Genomic DNA, 23,937 nt, shown 5'->3' with positions numbered 1-23,937 from the left:
AGCCAATCAAGTCTTCTTAGTTTCATCATTTCATGTTTATGCAAACATAAATATTATTACATTTAATACAGCATGAGTCAGTTCAAATATTAAGTTTACACAAAACACTTTGTTCACATTGACTGATTCAAATTTTATTTTCAAAAAAATAATGTACCATCAGAATATAGCTGCCATGTTGTTAACATTCTGAAAGAAATTTATAAAAAACAAAATAAGTGTGAGAAAATATATCAGCTCAAAGATAATCAAAGGGTTTTATTGACAAAATGAACATGAAATTTAGAAACTATTGAAAAAAAAGGTTGCTGTGAAAAGTAAATCACCAACCCCTTGTCTAATGAGTTGAGATACAGACTAAAAGAATTGATATCTCAAGTCTTCATACTTTAAAATATACGTCATACCTTAAAAAGTAACTAATAACTCAGGTGTGAAATATAATGTTAATAGGCATAAGGTCAAAAAACTTATGTAGAAAGTGTAGTTGATTAAATTGTCCCCACTTTATGACTTGTACTTGCAAAGGCAAGGTAGGAAATATCTGATGTGCTTTTAATGAAAGATGAAATTAATTAGTTTGATTTTCATTTTAAACAATCAAAGGCCCCATTATTTATTCATGAGACTTCTTTTCCTAGCAAATTGAAACGTAATTCTACTTTGTTGGTACAGCTGTTAACCTTGTGCCACTATTTAAATTATGTTTGCAATAATTTTGCAAAACTTTCCTCTAAGAAGCTGTATGCTCTTCTCTCTCTCTCACTCTCTCTCTCTCACTCTCTCTCTCTCACTCTCTCTCTCTCTCACTCCCTCTCTCCCCCTCTCCCCCTCCCCCTCTCACTGTAGTTATATATATATACAGTAATGACTCAATATATGTGTTAAATTGTTCCCAGAGATCGCTCATAAAGTGAAAGCTTGTAAAGCAGAGCAATAATTTCCCATAGTAGCAATTAAATGTTATGCCATCATTTTATTCTGTTGCTGTGTAGATGCATCAGAACCAGTGTTGCCACATGTTACAACATTGCCCCCCCCCCCACAAAATGGCTGTTTAACCTTTTTATATTTATTATAAAATAAAACTCGTAAACCTGGGGTCTTGTAAAGTGGGTCCTCATAAAGTGAAGTATTACTGTACACACACACATACACACACACTTATATATACAGTTAATACTAGGATTAAAAGTACATGCAATGCAGTTCCTATCAGTACATGTGGTCTTGTCAAATGGGTATGTTTTACATTACTATGATTTCAACCTCTTAGGTTTTATACAACTTTAATGTTGAGTTTAGCTACCTTCATAGCCTTCCTGAACCTAAGGGCCAACTCCCCATATGGTGTGGCCTCTACAAACCATTACCCCTTGAAATATCTTTGTGTTGTACCACATGTTTATTCCATTTGCATTATCAGTAATTGTCTGTATTCTGTTCCAATGATTGCCTTGGTATCTAGGGTATGTTCCACTGGCATCCTTACCCATGATGTCATCTAACTTCTTCCCAACCACCACCCTGTACATTCTGACACCATCTCTCTGGTTGTAGCCAGAGAACTGCATATGGTGCATAAAGACCTGTTCATGTCTTTATAATATTTCACAAGAGTTGCTCAAGAGGAATATGTTATTCACTATCCTAACTAAATCCAGTATAAGTATGTTTATCTTATTATTTGTGTGATAAAGTTGAGTTCTTGTAAATAACATACCTGGAAACTATGTGTTGCATATAAAAGGAATGGAAGCATGGAACCTTGTTTGTACTATCTAACCAAAGTTCAGTATTAAGGACAGGGAGTCTTTGTTAGGGTGCTTAGTTGGGTAGCCTATCATTACTTTGATACTCTGATGGATAGTTTTAACTATGTGCTAAATGCTCTATCATTCTTCTCTTGGCTCCCTCGGTATCACTACTTGGTATTGTTCTAACTAGAATGTTGGTATCATCTACATATCTACAGTATAGTATTACAGCTATAAAGTGTTCATCTAGGAATTGACTAAATTTTTTGTCCCACCAGACTATAAAGAGGCCAGCCACATCCCCAGCAGCACCAACAACAATGGTAGCTCCTTGAACCTGCCTATATAATTTCTTACTGAACTTGTCTAAGTGGTTCAAAACAGTTCTTATACAAGCATCTATTGCATGTGCAATATATCTTTTACACCTGATTACTGTTCTCTGGATCCTGGATGGGTATAGTCCAGCCACTCCAGCATTCTGTGATGCTCTTCTATGCTGTCAGTGTGATGGTGAGTGGTCTTCCTCATTTGGGCCAGTGGGGACGAACTATATAAGTTATAGTTATCCAAGTAATCACTGTCATAGGTTAATCTTAAGAGGAGGCTCAGTTCCCTTGTGTTTACCTCATGAAACTCAACTTCACTCTTACAGATTATCTTCACACATTTCTCTACAGCAAAATCAACATCAATAGAATGATATCACATCCATCCTACCCACTACACAACCAACAGTTACATTCACTGATTCTGCTAAAGAGGTCTTCAGTGCTCATACAGACATCCAGGGACATTTCAGTGAGTGGTCACAGGACTTTCAAGAAGTAGGACAGTCTATAATTTCTGGAAATATTAGCCCCACCAACTGGTGGGGTTGGTGATGGTGATGGTGGTGAGGGGTCTACTCTCTTGTTATCAGAGATAGTGAAAGTTAATATATATATATATATATACACACACACATATCTTAATATATTATGTGTCAGTATGTATGTATGTATGTTGTTGTTATCTTTATTAGTTTAGAATGCGAATTTCTTTTTTCTACCAAATTATGATGAAGATATTGCACTACAGTATTGATACTCTCTAAAATTATTTACCCTCTGGTTGTCAGAGATTGTGTCAGTTAATGCTTTCATGACTATATTCTTACTTGATTACACTACCTGTGTGTTTCAAGCAATTTTCAATGACTCAGTGAGAGAGCTTCTGCACAATAATTTGATCTACTAAAAATAGCAGTAAAATCTCCTGAATGAACAAAAGAATGTTCTTCAGTAACATTTATTTAATATATATTCTTTAGAATATATATTAAATATGTAATGAAATATTTATAATATACTATAATGTAAGGCACAGGCATGTGTGATAAAAAGTTTGTTTCCCAACCACATCGGTCTGGGTTCAGTCTCACCACATAGCACCTTGGGCAAGTACCTTCTACTATAGCTCCAGGCTGACTATAAAGCCTTGTGAGTGGATTTGGTGCATGGAAACTGAAAGAAGTCCGTCAAATATAGAATGTGTGTGTGTGTGTGTGTGTGTGTGTGTGTGTGTGCGCGCGTGTGTGTGTGTGCTTGTCTCTATGTGTTTGTGATTGTTCCTCACTATCACTTGACAACCAATGTTGATTTGCTTATGTTCCAGTAACTTAGTCATTTGGCAAAAGAGACCGATAGAATAAGTACAGGGTTTGATTCATTTGACTAAAACCCTTCAAGGCTGTATCCCAGTATGGCCACAGTCAAATAACTGAAACAAGTAAAAGATAAAAGATAAAAGATACTTACTGGACAGTTTAACAATTTCTGGCAAATGGTCTTTCTTGATGCATTTACGGGTGATACAGTTTCCATGAACTGTCTCATTCCAGTGGGATCCTATTTTGTGGCATTTATGGTCATGACCTTTGCAACCTGAAATATTTCAAAGATATATATCTAAATCAGGGGTTCTCAGACATTTTTTATCTATGGACCTATACAATTACTATTTTATTCTGGTGGAGCCCCATAACCATTCAATGTTTTAAAAAATAGTCTTATAGATACTTCTTTCAAAATTCCTATTTTGTTTTTCCTACACTCACTGGCATAAATTAGTAAAAAACATGTTGAACTATGTTAAGTGTTAGAGAAAGAAACCCAGCTGCTTCTTGCAATAAACACATCTAAAGCAAAATTTTTTCATGGACCCTTAAAATAATACTGTGGATCTCCAAGTTACTATTCCACTTGTGTGGACTCCCCCAAAATCTTTAATGGCTATCCTGGGGCCATATGGGGCCCAGTTGAGATCATTGATCAACATCATCAGCAGCAGTATTTAACATCCATTGTCCATGCTGGCAAGGGTTGGATGCTTTGACCAGGGCTGGTATGCTGAGGGGCTACACCAGACTTGTTTGATTTGGCTGGCTGCCCTTCCTAACGCCAACCACTCCAAGAGTGTAATGGGCACTTTTACATGCCACCAGCACAGATGCCACTTGCATGACACCAGTATCTGCCATGACTATGATTTCACTTGGCTTGATGGGTCTTCTACTGAAATACAGCATATTGCCAAAGGTCATGGTCATTTGTCATTGCCACCATGAAACCCAAAGATAGGAAGGTGCTTTTCATATGCCACTGGCACAGGTACTAGTTATGCAACACTGACAGCAACCACATTGCTTCTGTGAGGCCCAACAGTCGAAATGTGTTTTTTATGTGCCACCAGCACAGGTGCCAGTTATGTGACACCGGTATCAGCCACGACTACAATTTCACTTGGCTTGACACATCTTCTCAAGCACAGCATATTGCCAAAGGTGATCTACTGATTTAAAGTATAAGTTCCATTTATTTTATTTAAATTACTTGAGAGCATTGTTTATAAGTTTTCGCACCATCCTACTCTGGTGAATAGAGACGCAAATGGGTGACCAGTTCCAGTTACTTGAACTTGCCATGGTAATCTATCATGCCAAGCACTGAAAATGGTTTTGAAAATGTGAAGTTTTATTTCCAGCAAGATGGGGCACCTTTATACTACCATAATAGTGTTAGGGCCTATATGATGAGATTTTTGTCAAACAGGCAGACTGGAAGAAGAAGTTCAGTAGAATACTCTCTGTGTTCTCTAGACCTCTTACCACAAGATTTTTTTAAAGGGGCTATTAAAAGATTAAGTTTACAATACAAAACCAATGACAGTTGACAAATTGAGGGTAACCATTGAATGAGAATACAGATAAAATATCAAACAAAATGTTTCTTGAAGTTTGCAATTTTCTTATTTCCTGTCATCAGCAGTGCCTGGACTAGAACAGTCATCAGTTTGAAAATAGACATTCATAAAAATTTTAATTTTGTCTGTAATTTCTATTAAATTTAAAATGAAATATATCTTAATAAACACTGACTTTATAAACTTTCAAAGTATGCATACATTTTTTTTGTGGGGGGGGGGACATCCTAATATACGAGTATGTGTGTTTTTATCTATAATATATAAGATGGAAGATGTGAGTGTGTGTGTATATATTGGCCACATTCTTCAGCTCTGATGACTTATCTTCTACTGTTTACACAAATCTTACAATGGAATACATAAAACCAGATTGGCTTCGTGACAGGGCTGTTCTTGCACCTACAAATGCAGCTGTCAACACTCTTAATCTACGACTAACTCAGTCAGCTACCTTCTCAAGAACGTTGTTACAGATCAGTTGACACTATTACCGACCCCTTGATCAGGTTACACACTTTCCAACAGAATTTCTCAACTCCTAAGATCCTCCAGTACTCCCTCCCCATGAACTTCACTGAGATAGATAGATAGATACATAGACAGACAGACAGACAGACAGACAGACAGACAGACAGACAGATAGATATACATGATGAGCTTCCACACAGTTACCATCTTGCAAATTCACTTACAAGATATTGGTTTGCCTGAAGCTGTACAAAACATTTGCCAAAGGTGCCACACAGTTGGACTGAATCCAAAACCAGGTGGTTACAAAGTGAATTTCTTGTCCAAGACCACCATGTCTATTCTTATAGACAACCAAGGTTACTATTGCTAGTGAGTTCTGTGTGCCAGAAATATAGTGTAATGAAAGAATTTGAATTGAAAAAGTATATCAACTTACGTAGTGTAACTTTCTTCAAATTGAATTTACCATGGTGATTTTCACAAGTATAGCCAATACAGTTTTTGGTCCAATGACTGCCAACATTTCGGCAAATAGCACCATCATCACAACCTAAAAAAACACAAACATATGTACAATATGAACATCAACATCATCATTTCACAAGCCAATGAGGAATCATTACATGATCAGTAGATCTGTTAGAAAGAGCAACCAAATTTTTGTCATATCACATCCTATTGTCTTAAAAAAAATGAAAAGACACATTGGATAAAATATTTGGGGCTTGTTAGATAAGGCCAGGCATGACTGTGTGGTAAGAAGTTTGTTTCCCAACCACATGGTTTTGGGTTCGGTCCTGCCTATCGTGTGTGTGTGTGTGTGTGTGTGTGTGTTCCCTTATTGTGACATCACATGATAGTTGTAAAATAATTGTCACTCTCATACAAGCAGTGTCATTCATTTCCAATATTCTATGATAACATGTCAGGTCATGGGAGAAATATTACTTCACCTGGAAACAGGTGAGGGTTGGTGACTGGGAGGGCATCTGGCCATAGAATATCTAACCCATGCAAGCATGGAAAAGTGGATGTTGAAACAATGATGATGATAATGATGATGAGTTACTAATTTGGATCTTAAGGAATTTTCAGCAAGTTGTATCATAAGGATTGATATCAAGAACAACTAGTCCAACACACCAGAATTATATTCAACCTTATATTAACCTGTTATGACTTTTGTTTGTCATACTTAATAAACTTTCTCTAACAGTTCTGCCAATCTACCAAGAGCCTTCCACACAGTTTACTAAATTCTGCTCACAAAGTCAACCTGAGGCTATGCAGGAAGACATTTGCCCATGGTGACATGCAGGAAGATTGAGCCTGGAACCATGTGGCTGTGAAACAAATTTATTAACAACACAGTTATGCCTCTACTCCTTGTTGCACCAATACATTCTTTCACCAGTATTCTTTTACTTGATTCAGTCATTTGACTGTGGCCATGCTGGAGCACCACCTTAAAGGGTTTTAGAAAAAAATCAACCTCAGGACTTATTCTTTGTAAGCCTAGTACTTATTCTATCAGTCTCTTTGGCTAAACCGTTAAGTTACAGCGATATAAACATACCAGCATTGGTTGTCAAACAATGGTGCGGGGACAAACACAGACTCACATACTCATAAATACATACATACATACATATATATATATATATATATATATATATATATATATATATATATATATATATATATATATATATATATATATATATATATATATATATATATGACAGGCTTCTTTCAGCTTCCATCTACCAAATCCACTCACAAGGCTTTGGTTGGCCCCAAGGCTATAGTAAAAGACACTTCCTCAAGGTGCCACTGTGTGGCACTTTGGGCAAGTGGATATTATCTTCTATCTGTTACCTTTTATTTGTTTCAGTTGCTGAACTACAGTCATGAGGGAACACCACCTTGAAGGGTTTAGTTGAACAAATCAAGCCCAGTAGATATGTTTTAAAAGTTTTGTATTTATTCTATTGGTCCTTTTTTGCCTAAGTGCTACATTACAGGGATGTAAACAAAGCAACACTGATTGTCAAGTGATGATTGGGACAAATACAGTTCAACCACAATGACACACACACTCACACTCACACAAACATACACATATATATACATATATATATTACATTTTACATATATATTAAATATTATGTATATACATATACACACACACACACACATATATATATATATATATATATATATATATATATCATCATCATCGTCGTCGTCGTCGTTTAATGTCCACTCTCCATGCTGGCATGGGTTAGACGGTTTGACCAAGGACTGGCAAGTCAGGAGGCTGCACAGGCTCCAATCTGATCTGGCAAGGTTTCTACAGCTGGATGCCCTTCCTAATGCTAACCACTCCGTGAGTGTAGTGTGTGCTTTCAATGTGCCACCAGTACAGGAGCCAGTCAGGCAGCACTGACATCGACCACACTCGAATGATGCTATTTAATGTGCCATCGGCACTGGCACCGGCCACACTCAAATGTTGCCTTTTATGTGCCACCAGCATGGGTGCCAGTCAGGCAGCACTGGCATCAGCCATGACTACAATTTCGCTTGTCTCAACAGGTCTTCTCAAGCACAGTAAATATCCAAAGGTCTTGGTCATTTGTCATTGCCTCTGTGAGACCCAACATTCAAAGGTTGTGCTTCACCACCTCATCCCAGATCTTCCTTGGTCTACCTCTTCCACAGCTTCCCTCCACTGTTAGGATGTGACACTTCTTCACTCAGCTGTTCTCATCGATACAGAACACATGACTATACCAGCACAGTCTTCTCTCTTGCACACCACATCTGATGTTTCTTGTGTCCAACTTTTCTTTCAGGGTGCTTACACTCTGTCGTGTATGCACACTGACATTACACCTCTAGCAAAGCATACTAGCTTCATTTCTTTCAAGCCTACACATGTCCTCAGCAGTCACAGCCCATGTTTCACCACTGTGTAGCATGGCTGTTCACACACATGCATCATACAGTCTACCTTTCAATCTGAGTGAGAGGCCCTTTGTTACCAGCAGAGGTAGAACCTCCCTAAATTTTGCCCAGGATATTCTTATTCTAGCAGCTATGATCTCAGTGCATTTACCCTCACTACTGACTTGGTTACCTAGGTAACGGAAGCTGTCAACTACTACTAGTTTTTACCTTTGGTATATGATGGAGTCTGTTTTCTGTACATCTTCAGTGTTTATTGCCCCTGTGCAGCTACCACACACAAAAACTACCTTCCCAGTTAACCTTCCTTTGATATTGTTGCATCTTTTATGTGTCCATAGCTTACACCAGGTACATCTTATGGAGTTTCTACCTATGCCTTTTCTATAGATCGAGCAGGGCCATCTACCTGAAGGGATTTGTGATTTTTCTGCCTTCCTACTTACTAAGACTTTGGTCTTTGCTAAATGAAATACTTACCAGATTGTATCACTTTAACCTTGTCTCTATGACAGGTAAATTTCACACATTTTTCTCCCCATTTTTCACCCTGCTGGTGGTCAACACCTTTGTGTGTACATGTGGAAACTGGAACAAAAATAAAAGAAACAATGATTAAATATTTGAAAGTAACATTCAAAACCACGAATAAATTTTTCATAATATTTATGGTGATGAAAGAACTGAAGATGAAGCTGAAGCTTTTGAGATACACTAACAATTATTGAGGGAACCTCTAGGTAGATGTTTAACCTCCAAGAAAGACCAGTCAAATCTCTTTAAATTATACCTTACCATCTTAAAAAAAATAAAGGACATACTAGATAATGTAGTCTCATATATTCCTAAAAAGACAGGATGATCAAGGTGGTCAAGGTTTAAATACCTTTGGTTATAGGTTTACTTGAACATAGCTAGCCTGATGCTAGACAGAAACAATTTTACAGTATCTAATTAATCTTTTTCTTTCTCTAAGTTCAAATTCTGTTGGGTCTCACTTCATTTTTGACATCTTCAAAATGTATCAAAAAGTTGTTTAATTCAGGGGTTTTCAAACTTTTTGACTTGCAGACCCCTTTATATTTCACTCTTTACCTTAAGGACCCCCTTATAAATGCTTATGAAATTTATACATAAATATTTGCTTAAAATAACATATATTTTTACATTTATTTATTTAACAGTATTTAACAAATAGGTTTATTGTCAATTAAAAGATTTCGATTAAAAAAACATATATAAAATCAAATTGCCCATAAAAAGTATTTACTGTCCACGGACCCCCTGTCTTGTCATTGCGGACCCCCTGTGGTCCGTGGACCACAGTTTGAAAACCCCTGGTTTCATTTATCAAGAAGTTGTTTAAACTATGTTATTAATATCCACCATTTTATTCTTTTAGTCCTGATAGGTTTGTAGTAGGAATATTCAGCAATCGCCCAATATCACAATTCATATTGCCTACATGATCCACGAAATCTGACTGATCACGTCATCACATCAAATAATGATTTTTTTTGTGTTTTGGCACACTTCATTCTGAACCTATCTTGCAGTATAAAGTCAGTACATCATGAACACTAAACAGAATTTTGGCATGTTGCAGAGAAAGCATTGACTGACACTGTAGAAGTTGGCTGACAGAGACAGCGGACTGCAGCTGACAACACAAAAACAATGAACAGTTGGAGGGCCTACAACATTGGAAGTCAGTAACCAATAAGCAACTAACCACACTTTATCTGATACTACAACAACACCAAGAACAAAAATTCCCTCGACGTTTTGTTGTTTATAGTAAGACAACTATCATTTTTAGTGCACGAAAAGAATAAATTGTTGTTTATCAAAATCTCAACAGACTCCAGTGTTTCTTTCCATAAACTAAGGTTAATAATTCTACCTTTTTATTAGATATCAAGTATGCTTTATTTTCAGTGACCAGCTTGCCTTTCTAAAGTTTATCTTTGTTATCTACATTGTATTTTTTCTACATATCCTGCACATAAATGTTTATAATTTTATGTACTTCATCTGTGTTGTATAAGGTTATACAGTTATTCAGGCTGAAATTAGAATATCTAATACTGGGATGAAATAATCCACAATCACTAACAAAAGTTTATCTGCCAGATTAAGTTTTGTGTTAGAATTATCAAGGAAACAATACACAGAAGCAATGGATTGTGGGTACTCAATGTGGTGACCAAACTGACCACTTTTTAAAAATGTAACATACTTTTGACTACAGTAAATGCATGTATATAAAGTAGTTAACCTGTATGATCTGAACACCCTGCACTCACCATACTGTGCCTTTGGTTGGGAGGCTTTCATTCGCTATTCACCCAGCTTCTACAATGGCTCCTTTTCACCAAACTAAAAAGTTTATATCACTTCCCAACAACTTTATCTAATTCGGTCACATCTCTTTCTCTTATTTCACATCTTTGCCAAACTGTGCAATTAACACTTTATCCAGTGTCAATTTCAATACCTAACAGAGGAAAGCTACTCACAATAGACTGGCATTCACTCCAGACAGATTTTTCTCTAATTTTTTTTTTTCTTTTTAATGCTATGAAAATCATAAATAAGCATCAGCTCCTTGGAGTCTTGTGGGAAAAATTTATTCTCAGCATACACCACACATAGCTCCTAATCTCTGATCATAACTCTGCTATATTATCATCATCAATAACAACTTTTAGTAAATATCTTGCATTATATTCATAAAATACTTACAGCTTATACTCAATACAGAGCAGAGTACAAGAAAACCAAACAAAAGAGCTCCCTTTTGGTTTAGCATGGTTTTATGATGCCAAAAAGATATTTCCAATTACCTGTAAACAAATAAAAAATGTAAACAATTTCAATTAAGATAGCATTGCAAGAGTTTAATAGCATAAATAAATAATGAGGAGGTTACAGAAAATATAAAGAAAAGACTTAAAGGCAGTTAAAAAGTCAGGAAGGTACACCTCCCATGAAGGGGAGACTCTCTTTACCATAAAACAATTCATCTTCTGAGAGGATGAACCAGCCTTCACCCTGAATAAATGAAATTCACAGCCCTTCACAAGACTAGCAAAGATCTTATAAAATATCAGCAATTTCCAAATGATGTATGGATCAAGAAGGAAATGGGGTCACATTGTAACAGGATAAAAAGGGCAGAATATTAGTACAAATTTCTGACACATTATGAAGTGTTGTATATTATCAGTCCACTAGAGGTGGGCCTTTACTTGTTCATTGTAATCCAAGAGCTCTAAGTGGTAGATTCCAGAATCTCCAGTTGTAAATAATACAGGAAGGAACTAACACAAATAAATGTTTAAACATTATATATATCTTGTTTTAAATATTGTTTTATACATTTTTATTTACTCCATGTAATCATCTGTGGCACTTTATATGAATTATTAATTCATCCCTTTATAACGATCTTTGGACACTGGGCCTCACTGAGGAAATTACAGGGGACCATGAGATGTGGTGATTTGCTGTACTTGATAAGACTCATCCAGCCAAGTAAAATCGCTGCCTCCCACATATACAGGCTTGTCCTTTCAGGTGCTGATGCCACTTAAAAAGGCAAAGTTGACCACAGCAGAATTTGAACACTGAACTTAAAGATGGATGAAATGCTGCAAAGCATTTTGCCTGGCTTGCTAACAATTCTGGCAGCTCACTGCCTTAATGATGATGATGATGATGATGATGACGACGACGACGACGACGACGACGACGATGACGGCGGCAGTGGCGGTGGCAGCGGTGGTGGTGGTGATACTGAAAGCAACACTCCTTGGAAATGCTTGTTTTGGTTAATTTTTCTGAGTTGTAGTGCACCTGAGCACTGTATACAATAAGTTCATTATTATTATAATTATAGAATACTTAGAAAAGTATTTCACTATTGAGGGAGCCACCTCAATTCACTGCTTCTGGATAGCTGTCATCAGTATTACACCAACGACAACAGATGGTGTGTGACAAACAATAAAATAACAATAATAATAATGGTTTCAAATTTTAGCAGAAGTTCAGTTATTTTAAAGGATGAGTAAGTCAATTATGTCAACACAAGTACTTTACTAGTACTTATTTTATGGATCCTGAAAGAGGATTTAAGAGGAAAACTGCGTATAAGAGACATCAGATGTTGTGTACAAGAGAGAAAACTGTTGGTGTAGTCACATGATGCATATGGATGAGGACAGTTGTGTAAAGAAGTGCAGAGCTGTAATTGTAGAGGAGCCAACCCAGGAAGTCATGGGACAAAGTGGTGAGAAAGGATCTTCAGATGCTGGACCTCACTGTGGAAATGACAAGGGGCTGGGAGTTTTGGTGATTAACAGTGCTTGAGAAAACATGTCAAGCCAGGTACAATTCGCTGTCATCCTTACATACAAGCTTTTCCTTTACAAGTGCTGGTGCCATGTAAAATGCACCAGTGCCAGTGCTACATAAGTGTAGCCTTTGCCAGTACCACATAAAAAGCATTCAGCAAAGTAGTTGGCATTAGGAAGGGCATCCTGCTGTAGAAACCATGCCACAAACAGACAATTTGGAGTCTGGCCAGCTCCCTGGCTGGCCAGCTCCTGTCAAACCATCCAACCCATGCCAGCATGGAAATCAGATGTTAAATGATGATGATGATGATGATAAGGATGATGATGATGATAAGGATGATGATGATAATGATATATTATATAACAAATTTCACTCCTCTTGTCTTTGTATAAGCTGTCTTTCCCACCCCATACCTCTTTGTAAGCTCCCTGTTAAACAGTCTTTGTACTTTATTGTTTCTTTTTAAGCCTTTGAAGTGAATTTAAAATTTTTTTATTACTGTTATTATTATACAAGGTGTCTAAGGTGGCTTTCTGACAGAATCTTTAGCATGCCTGGCAAAATGCTAAGTGACATTTTGTCCTTCTTTATGTTCTGAGTTTGACTTTGCCTCTCATCCTTTCTGGGTTCAGCATGTTATACTACCCACTCCACTCAAAATTGCTGGCCTTCTGCCAGAATTGGAAAGAATGATTATTGTCATTACTGTTGATGTTGTTATAATTATTCAATAGTCTTATTTGTATTATGCATTTTCACTCTGTGAGTCATAGGTACGTACAGTGTTTTGTTTTGCATTTGTACTTTTTATTGCATTAAAAGTCATCTGTACAATATATGAACAGTGCCTTGTAGTGAATATTTCTAAATCTTGTAAGGCAACAAGCTGGCAGAATTGTTAGAACACTGGACAAACTGCTTAGAGGCATTTGGTTCATCTTTATGTACTGAGTTCAAATTCTGCCAAGGTCAGCTTTGCCTTTCATCCTTTCAAGATTGATAAAATAAGTACCAGTTGACCACTGGGGTCAATATAATTGACTTATCGCTTTCTCCAACATTACTGGCCTTGTGCCAAAATTTGAAATCAATATTTCAAAGTCTTGTAGTTTTGGTTATATATTTGCATGTTTTTTTAATCATTCCCAATGCTAATCATTTCTATCTTTAGCCCTTACATTCAAGTTATCTCCTACATATATGTTGATCTAGTCTCATAACAAACCTGGTATAGACATGCTGTCCTGCAGATATGTTGTCCTACAGTTATATATACTATGTTGTTACTTTGTTGTCCTACAAGTCCTTAAGGCTGTTAATCTACTCTCCCATAGATATGTTATCATATATACATGTTGCTCCACACATATATTACCCTCGAACAATGCATCAATATAAAGTGCTATAATTCAAGAGTTACATTAAAAGCATACCATCATGTTACAGGAGAAAGTTAAAGTGATGATGATGATGATGACTACGATGATGACGATGACAACGACAATGAGATGATAATATCTCTGAAAATAATGACAATAACCGTTGTGGTTATTTAACAAAAATGAAACTAATATTTCCATTTTGTGAAGAGGCTTGTTACCAAAGTCAGAACTGTTACATACCTGGAGTTTCTTCAGAAAATCTTTGATGAGGTTTTGCAGAAAGGCAAGTATTTTATAAGGTAAAAATCTGTGAGAAATGACAGCTGGTTTCTATAAATATCTTCATTATCTTCTAACCTTGTAAGTGTTACCAACTCTAAAGTAACTCTTATCAAAATACAATTTGCTAAAAAGATGTTAAACATTGTTTTATTTAAAAGATATTCAATTTTATTTTATAGTATTTTATTTCATGCTGTTATGTAACAACTAGTTTTCCATATTGTAGCTGCTGCTGCTGCTGCTATTGTTGTTATTGTTGTCTTTATCATTGTCATTGAAATTGTTGTTGTGTTGTTTGTTGTTGTCCTTTTACTGTCTAGACAACACTGATCAAGTAGACTTATGCTCATGCTGGTCGAATTTCGAGGTGTAACATATAGATTCTTTTATCTTAGATATAAATAATAATAATAATAATAATAATAATAATAATTGGTGCTTTGGGAACTGTAAGGAAAGATATAGACAAATGGTTGAAGGAGACTGGAATAGAGTGTCCTGTAGAGCTTCCTTAGAAAGTTTGCTTCTTTGGGGCAGAAAAGATTATCAGGAAAGTCTTAAGCACTCAAAAGACTATTGAAAGCTTGTGGATACCTAAGGTTACAGACAGTAACCTGCTACCCACATAAGTCCTACCAAGAATAAGATCAAGCCTGAGTCAAATCAATAATAATAATAAAAATAATGATAATAATAATAATAATAATAATAATAATAATAATAGTCATAATGGTTTCAAATTTTGAGCATTTTCAGGGAAGGGGATAAGGTGATTACATCAGCCCTGATGATCAACTGGTACTTATTTTATTGACCTAGTAAAGATGAAAAGGCAAAGTCAACCTTGGCGGAATTTGAACTCAGAATGTAAAGATGGATGAAATGCTGCTAAGCATTTTTGCCTGGCCTGCTAACAATTCTGCCAGCTCGCTATTTTGATGATGATGATGATGATGACAACGATAATGATGACAATGACGACAATGATGATGACAACGACGACAACAACAACGAAGACGACAACAACGACAATGACGATGATGATGGTAATACAGAAAACAACACTCCTTGGAACTGCTAGTTTTGATTTACTTTTTCTGATGAGTTGTAGTGCACCTGAGCACTGTATACAATAAATTCATTATTATTATTATTATAGAATACTTAGAAAAGTACTTGACAGCTAAAGGAGCCACCTCACTCCACTGCTCCTGGACAGCTGGCACCAGTATTACACCAACAACAATAGATGGTGTGTGACAAACGATAAAATAACAAGAACAACAATAATAACAATAATGGTTTTAAATTTTGTCACAAATTCAGTAATTTTAAGGGATGGGAAAGTCGATTACATCAACACCAGTACTTCGCTGGTACTTATTTTATGGACCTTCAAAGAATGGAAAGCAAAATTGACCTTGAGTAATTTGAAATCAGAATGTAAAGACCTGGAAGAAATGTCACTAAGCATTTTGTCCTGAGAGCAGATAGTTCTACCAGCTCGATGATGATAATTACAATAATGGTTTCAAATTTTGGAACAACGCCAGTAATTTTAAAGAAAGGAGTAAGTTGATTACATCAACTTCAGTACTTGACAGGTACTTATTTTATGGATCCTGAAAGGATGAATGTCATAATTAACCTCGGCGAGATTTGAACTTAAAACTCAATGAGCTGGGAAAATCAGTTAATCATTTTGCCCAACATGCTAACAATTCCGCCAGCTAGTCAATAATGAGTTTACTGTATACAGGGCTCAGGTGCACAACAACTCATCAGAAAAGGTTAAAAGCAAGAAAGTAGTAGTAAGTTAAGTAAAGAAAGAGAGCAATGATAGCCAAAGTGAATCCACTGCACACAGAATAAAACACAAAAAGATAGAAAAATGAACAATAAAAGAATCATAACGGGGAAAGGGTACAAAGGCACGTCAAAAGTAATATTGGCAAATTTTAGAAAGCATAGACTCTTTTAAGGATTCAGTGTCCTGAAGCTAAAATCTGACATGGGTAGTTTATGCTGTACTTCAACAATTCAGAACTTGATATGAATGAATGTCTAATTAGGTTCTGCAAATTATAACAAGGAAGTATTAATCTTATTTTTGTTGTTATTGTTGTTTAGCCAAGATCAGGCCTGAGTAAAAGTAAAGTTACCTTCTTGAGTCATACTGACATGAAGGGGCAGCATAGCATGTTTCACCTTTGTATAACCTACCACAGCTGCATGGGATGGAGTACAATCAGTCTTTGGTTATATTCTCTTCTATTGGTGGTTTTACTCGAAGGAGATATTTGCGAAGTGTTGTATTACTCTTGAATACTGTCCTGATGTCATATGACCCACATATCTTTTGTATCTTTTCAGAAAGGCCTTTCACGTAGGGTAGACAGACTGTGGACAGTTTATTGTTTTCATCCTCTCTTTTCTTCATAATTGGAGTGGATAGTATGTTTTGGGGGTAACTTTTGCTGGCCATACAGACTGGGGAGGTACTGAGGAGAACTGAGTTAAGTTGTCCAAGTGATGTGTATTCTGATGTCAAGGATATATGAGGTCCACTGTCAAGGAATTAGTCAACCCAACACTATAGTGGAAAAACCCTTTCCCAAGATGTTGTGCAATGAAATTAAACCTGAACCACATGATTGCAAAGTGATCTTCTTACCCACACAGCCGTCCTTGCACTCTATTAGATTGTATTTACTTTTATTGATCCCTCAAGGATCACAAATAAAGACAATCCAAACAGGGTTTGAACTCAGGGCATTGGTATTGAATATATGCTTGATGATGACTTTTTACATACAGAGTGTAACTGAGTTTCAGGTGATAGGGTAATTTAGGTGCTCTGTGTCACGTATTGGTATGACCTAAATCTTTGAATAACATACAATTGAACACAATATCTAAAGTGCCTATTAAATCCATGACAATATACAAAGGTGTTTACTTGCTGAACAGGCAAAAATAGCAGAGTTCAAATTAATGATATTGATAAAGATAATAACACACTACCACACATGAAAACACACACACACACACACACACACACACACACACACACACACACACACACACACACACACACACACATGCACACACATACACACACACCTACACACTCTGATACTGATACACAGAGTGATAATGTAAGCAGAAAATGTCACCAAAAGCAAAATTAGATTAAATTAGAGATTAAAAGTTTTTAATCTAAATAATAATTTTGTTTTGTTTTCGCAGCAACAAAAAATATCAATAAGGATTTCTAACTTTGATCATAAATTTAGGGAAAGAATATAATCAAATAAACTACTCCTTGCCCCAATACTTGTTCTATTAACCTCCAAAGTTAACCATATACATGCACATGCTTCGTTTGGCTTCATGCTCTTGCTTGATGGGGCTGGGGATCATTCCAAGTTAGTGGTCCCAGAGGTATCCTCATGCGTAGAACTGACCAGGTTTACCAGTGCTCTCCATCACTGGTGGTCCCATGCCAGCCCTCTGCATTCTCCAAAGTGATGTCAAACCTCTGGACATCTTCTTCAGTCATATCCAACCGTCTGGCGCAGGGCCTGTCTGGACACCTCTTCCAACCCACAGCTGCTGCGTTGAATGAGTGTAAAGCCCTGGTAGGATAATCTAGTGGAAGATGGAGGATATGTCGCTTTTGATGAGTTGATTTTGAGGTATAATTTAGTTTTTAAGGTCAGGAAGTTTATGTTACATGATGTTTGTGTATATATACCTGTTAAAATATACAGGCAAAGATGATTTTGGTAAAATTTGAACTCAGAGCACAAAAGGGATGGAACTAGATGACACCCATAGCCTTTATCCAATACTCTAATAATTGTGTTATACCACCACCCATCTGTTTATAATTAATATATCATGAAGCAGAAGGCCCATTACATTGATTGCCAAAAACAAACAAAAAATACTGAACACCTGGCATGAAACTAATCAATATGTTATGTGAGCCGTATATTAGCCACTCATAAAAGACTTAATCATAATATAAATATATTACTAAAAATATATAGGCCATGTTATCACATTTCCTGTAACACATGCAATGTTGTTGAGGATTTTGGCTTCCTGTCATAGTTTCTGTTGCCATTTTAAAGTTTTTTCTACATTTATATATTTTGAGCATTTATTTTAGAATCTGGATACCTTTTAAAACAAAAACTTTGATGTACTCAGGAACCAAGCTGGCCTTATACAGTTATACACACGGATTCTTTAGGTTGGTTATATATATATTCATTTGTTGTTATTTAATATGTTCACTTAAAATTAATTGGAATGTTCTTTAAGGCTATAAATAGCTTTGGCTTCGGATATCTAAAAAGAGGTCTCAAACTGAAAAATAATGAAGTTTGCTTGATATCTATTTTATCAATATCTTCTCTCCTTGATCTCTCTCTCTTTTTTTCTCTCTTTCTCTCTCTCTCTCTCTCTCTCCCATTTTATACAAACATATATATGTATCTATGCATGTATAAATATGTGTGTATATTATATATCTATCTATATAATATATATAAAATTTTTAGAAAACATAAATCCAGAGAAGAAGCACACTGTAAGAAGTAGAGCAGTCTATGATTTTTACTGGGGAAGGCCGAGGCCAGTTTATGGGGTTACCCTGGGTTTCCTGGCCATAAAGGGTTTAGCTTTATGGTGTATCATCAGACCCCTAGACCTGTTGGTCTAAGACCTCTCTGGTATACACACAAACACACACACACACACACACAGATTTATAATATGAGCATGCATATGTGTGTATTTATATACTGAGAAAATCATTAGTTTAATGTTAAGTTGTTTTTATTATAACTTGACATAAAAACATACAATGTGTGTGTGTATTGAAATAACCCTGAAACCCGGGTCCGTTCGTGCTACAGATCACGATGAGAGGGATAACTTCCCTTGGCAAAACAAACAGGACACAGAAGTGTGTCGATAAGCCAGCTGGAGGAGATGTCCTCCTGGGGCTAAAAGCAACAGTAACATCCACCCCTAGGGGTCAGCCACATTTAAGTGGCAATATACTTCACTTTATCGTGCAGTTACTGTTAATACCTCATTTAGAGAATTAACATTGCTTATATATATATATATATATATATATATATATATATATATATATTTTGCAAGACTCTTGATGTGAAATCATGTGTTGAAACAGATATTGTTATAATTGGGGATCGTCATCTTTTGCCAATTAAACACATGCACTATATGTTTGGTCTTCAGTTCAGCTTTATTATTATTATTTTTGTGTCTTTGCTAAACTTCTTCCATCATACATCCTACAATCTCTTCAATGACTCTTTAACCCACGTGTTTCTTTTTGTTATCAAGAGGAGACACGTGGTCTAAAGAGTCATTGAATATGTCACAGGATGTGTGATGGAAGAGCTATGACAAAGGAACATGAATAATCAGGATAAAACTGATGTAAAGACCAAACATATTGTGCATATGGTTAATTGGCAAAATATGACCATCCCCAAGTATAAGAATATATATATATATATATATATATATATATATATATTATACTTGGGGAGGGTCATATTTTGCCAATTAACCACACGCACCAGAGCAGTCACCATATTTTATTCTGTAACTGCCATTTATGAAGAGCGCAGGGTTATATAATCACATTGTTACCTAACACTCCATTGAAGTTCTAGTGCGAAACTGTTCAGTAAGATTGGCCATAATGGATGTATAATACTGTACACTTCAATTTATATACATATACATATATACATATATATGTGTGTGTGTGTGTGTGTGTGTGTGTGTGTATGTGTGTGTGTGTGTATATATGTATGTATGTATATCTGTGTGTGTGTATAATAAGGGTGACTTGTCAGCAATTTTTCAATTGAAAGGCAAAAGTATGTACATCACTAAAGCAACTGAGGATGCTATTCAGCACCAGTATTGCTAGAAATAAGAGTTAAAACAACTCACAACCATAATAATGTACTGTTTTATTTACTGACAATGATGGCTATGAGTTGTTTTGACTCTTATTCCTGGCAATACTGGAGCTGAATAATGCCCTCAAATGCTTTAGTGACATATTTTTGCCTTTCAGTTGAAAAATTGCTAACAAGCGACCCTTATTATTTATAATTTCCACATTTACTATTTATGAAATCAGTATATGATTTCTATAGTGATCTTATAAGCTGGCAAGGCAAGTTGCGTTTAACCCAAGGCACTGGTGAGAGCCACTGATGAACACTAAGGTAAATGCAAAATCACTGGTAAACTGGCTATGTCCGGTGCTCAGGGAGCTTGCTTCTCTTGTCAGTAAATTAGACAGTGTGTTATTGTGGCTATGGATTGTTTTGACTCTTATTTCTAGCAATACTGGTGCTGAATAGCGCCCTCAGTCACTATCCATGTATAAATATATACATACATATATACGTATGTGTGTGTGTAGCATATGATGCACATTCAGAGAATCGTCCAGCCATTGCAAAGCTCTTCATATAGACTTGGATATCAGGCCACACACACACACACACACACACACACACACACACACACACACACACACACACACACACGCATTTATATATGTATGTATTCATGATTTTTCTTTGAGTTTTATTTAAGATCTCAAGAGAGTTCAAGCCGGTTGCTAACAAAGCAACAAGACTTTTTGACTTAAGAAAGTTCCAATGTTTGTAAATATGTGATTGAGCTGGTATGGTTATTGAACAGTTGATGCATACACTCAAGTGTGTGCATCTATTCCCATAAGAATCTCAGATGGAGATTCTACATTAATTCACCATAAATGTTCTCTTTTTCCTGGACTTTTGATTGTCCATTCACATTACATCTGCTGGACAGCTGATCTCTACAACAGTTCCCTGTCCCACAGAACAATATCAGGTCTGTTATGTTTGCACTGAATTGATGCATTTATTGGGGTGTTTCATCAATATTCTTTGTTTTCAAAGGTGTGAATACCTGCTGGTTCTGACATCCTTTGATGTATATGTCAGGGCAGGCCTTCCTGTGGATAGCATTGTAAATAATCTTTGCAACTACATCATACCTCAGGGGCAGGTAGTATCTTGTAGACATTTTGAAGGAGCTGTTGATGATATCTTTCACACTGGTTTAGCAGAGTTGACCTTTTTTTTTTATCACAATGTGGAAGTTTGGTGGTATCTTTGTCTCTCTTGTTTATCAGGTATTTAGTCGTTATCTCTTATTCCTGGATAGTGAAGGCATATCCTTCTAGGTAGGATGTAATATATCTATTGAAAGACAAGAGATGCTACTCTGCCTGTCAATGCTGTTGTTGCCCTCTATCTTATGGGATATGTACCCATGCATTGCCTTTTGTTGGTATGATACCTGCTTCTCCTCTAAGGTTCTGTTTAGGTAGGCCAGCCTCCTTTGGGTTGCATGAGGGTTAGTTGTATTCTCAGAGTACCTGCACAGTGATTCTTTTCCAACTCTGAGGATGTTATTGCTCTCACTTTTGAGTATGTACTCATTTCTTTCTTTACTGTTCAGCAGGTGTTGTTTGACTGATACAATGCTACATTCAAAGGCTGCTTGGACTGACATTATGCCTCTACTACCATTACTTTGTCTCACATAAATCCTATCAGTGTTGCTGTTAATGTGGAAGTTGCTAGTGGTGGTCAGTATCTTTCCAGTTTTCATGTCCAGGCTGTATATCGCATCAAGTGCCAGTCCAAAATCCCAAATGTTGGTACTAGTGCTGGTACTGCAAAAACATTGTGATATATAATTGCAGCATGGAAGGTATTGTTAAATGCTGACAGCTCTGAGTTCCATATTTTCCAGTACTCTTTTATTATTCTGGCTATAGTCACAGCACCAACATATGCAACATTCTCATTGATTCTGAGATACTTGTAGCTTTCATCATTAGAGATAGGAGAGATAGACAAGCCATTGATGTACATGTTTGTTGCCTGGTCAACAATCTTCCCCCGGTTGACTATCACGTATGAGCATTTATCTTGCCCAAACTCCTTTCCTATATCTTGTGAGAATGTTGTGACTAATTCTAATTGTCTCTTGATGTTGATCATATTACCATAATAAAACTTTAGGACATCAACAAAAAATGTATGGATGACATTAATTTTATTCTTTTCTGCATATCCCAGCATGTAGCCTTGGCATTTTGTTAACAGGACTGACAAGGAATTCACTACTAGTACAAAGAACATTATAGATAAACAATCACCCTGGAATATGCCTGTTGATAACTTAATTCTGTTTGTAAAAATAGGTGTTGCTTTAGTAGTTGTCAGTGATAACTGTGTGGACCATGTTGTGGTCAGTCTTTCAATGGTATTCCCTATAGCAGCTGATACTTTGATGAGGTGTAGTGATTCTATCATCTATTAATTGAACACCACCTTGTAGTTTAGCCAAATCATTAAGAGATTATGGTAATGTTGCTTGGCTTCCTTAAGGACAGTTTTGTCAAGGAGGAGCTGTTCAACAGAGCCCCAGACTCCTGCTTTTCCTCCTGTCAGTTCATCAGTTATCATACCATTTGTTTGGCAGTGGTCTTGGAGAAACATATTCAAACAACCTTTGTACAATGTATGTATGTATGTATGTCATTATTCAGTTTATTTCAAGATTTCTTGCCAATAGAGAAAGAACTGGTTTCTAACCTAGATCCAATGCCCCTTCATTGGAATTTCAACATCAACAACAAGGTATTTTTGTTTGTATGTATGTATGTATGTATGTATGTATGTATGTATGTGCAGATTTGTATGTATGTATGTGCAGATTTGTATGTATGTATGTGCAGATTTGTATGTATGTATGTGCAGATTTGTATGTTTTATGTATATATTCTCATGCATATAGATGCATATCTAGACATGCTCATATATATATTTAAATGATAAACTTCTGGAACGTTTTACAAATTTTTACAGTTCCAGTGATGGATTAGATCTGTAGTCTTCAAATTAGCTTTCTCCTTTCTGGTTTTGAGAAGCCTAATTTTTCAAGATTGGAATTTAGGCAGTGTGTTACATATCCCAGGGCCCAAATAATTACAAGTAAAAACTTGAACTTGTAATCTGGATAGAGTAACTGCAGATTTCTCAATAGTTCAGCATAGGTGTTCTCTTTTTCACTGATCTTCAGCTTTATGTTAACACCTACTGGGCAGCTAATTTCCACAACTGTGCACAGTTTCTCTTCTCTATCCCAAATCATTATATGTACTTACAGTTTATTTTGGTCTTCACTGGTACACTCCACCAGTATTCCTTTTTATTATGAGTGGCTATGGCTTCTACCATATTGTGGGTTCTTATTTCTTTGTCCTCGGGATTTTCCTTCTGACAGATTTCATTATAGTGTCCTAACTACAACATCATATCTCATTGGTAGATAAT

General features: G+C 36.2%; 2 protein-coding genes across 2 annotated transcripts in view; one reads left to right on the top strand and one right to left on the bottom strand.

Moving 5' to 3' along the window:
* Window positions 1–108: 108 nt before the first annotated feature.
* LOC106883995 (uncharacterized) lies at window positions 109–14,555 on the bottom strand. The gene is made up of 6 exons (XM_014935158.3): window positions 14,429–14,555; window positions 11,190–11,290; window positions 8,925–9,032; window positions 5,911–6,024; window positions 3,557–3,682; window positions 109–189 (listed from the first exon to the last, which is right to left on the bottom strand). The coding sequence occupies exons 2-6, from the start codon at window positions 11,254–11,256 to the stop codon at window positions 182–184; spliced, it is 423 nt and encodes a 140-aa protein (XP_014790644.1). The 5' UTR covers window positions 11,257–11,290; window positions 14,429–14,555; the 3' UTR covers window positions 109–181.
* A 3,981-nt stretch (window positions 14,556–18,536) lies between these two features.
* Window positions 18,537–23,937, top strand: part of LOC106883994 (uncharacterized) — an 83,210-nt gene continuing 77,809 nt past the window's right edge. The window contains exon 1 of the mRNA XM_089347187.1: window positions 18,537–18,731. The gene's annotated coding sequence lies outside the window, so the exon portion shown is untranslated. The remainder of the gene's footprint in view (window positions 18,732–23,937) is intronic.

This window comes from Octopus bimaculoides, chromosome 2 (assembly GCF_046866305.1).
Source record: "Octopus bimaculoides isolate indiv1 chromosome 2, ASM4686630v1, whole genome shotgun sequence".
NCBI classification, from domain to species: domain Eukaryota; kingdom Metazoa; phylum Mollusca; class Cephalopoda; order Octopoda; family Octopodidae; genus Octopus; species Octopus bimaculoides.
Note: the sequence above shows the minus strand (reverse complement) of the source record. Positions and strands in the feature narration are given on the sequence as shown.

Excerpts from the sequence above, each read along its gene's own strand:
- LOC106883995 (XM_014935158.3), bottom strand. The coding sequence starts at position 11,256 with ATGCTAAACCAAAAGGGAGCTCTTTTGTTTGGTTTTCTTGTACTCTGC. Across the intron at positions 9,033-11,189 it reads CTCTGTATTGAGTATAAGCT|TTTCCACATGTACACACAAA; the intron begins GTAAGTATTTTA and ends TTTTTGTTCCAG. Across the intron at positions 3,683-5,910 it reads TTTGAAGAAAGTTACACTAC|GTTGCAAAGGTCATGACCAT; the intron begins GTAAGTTGATAT and ends GAAATATTTCAG.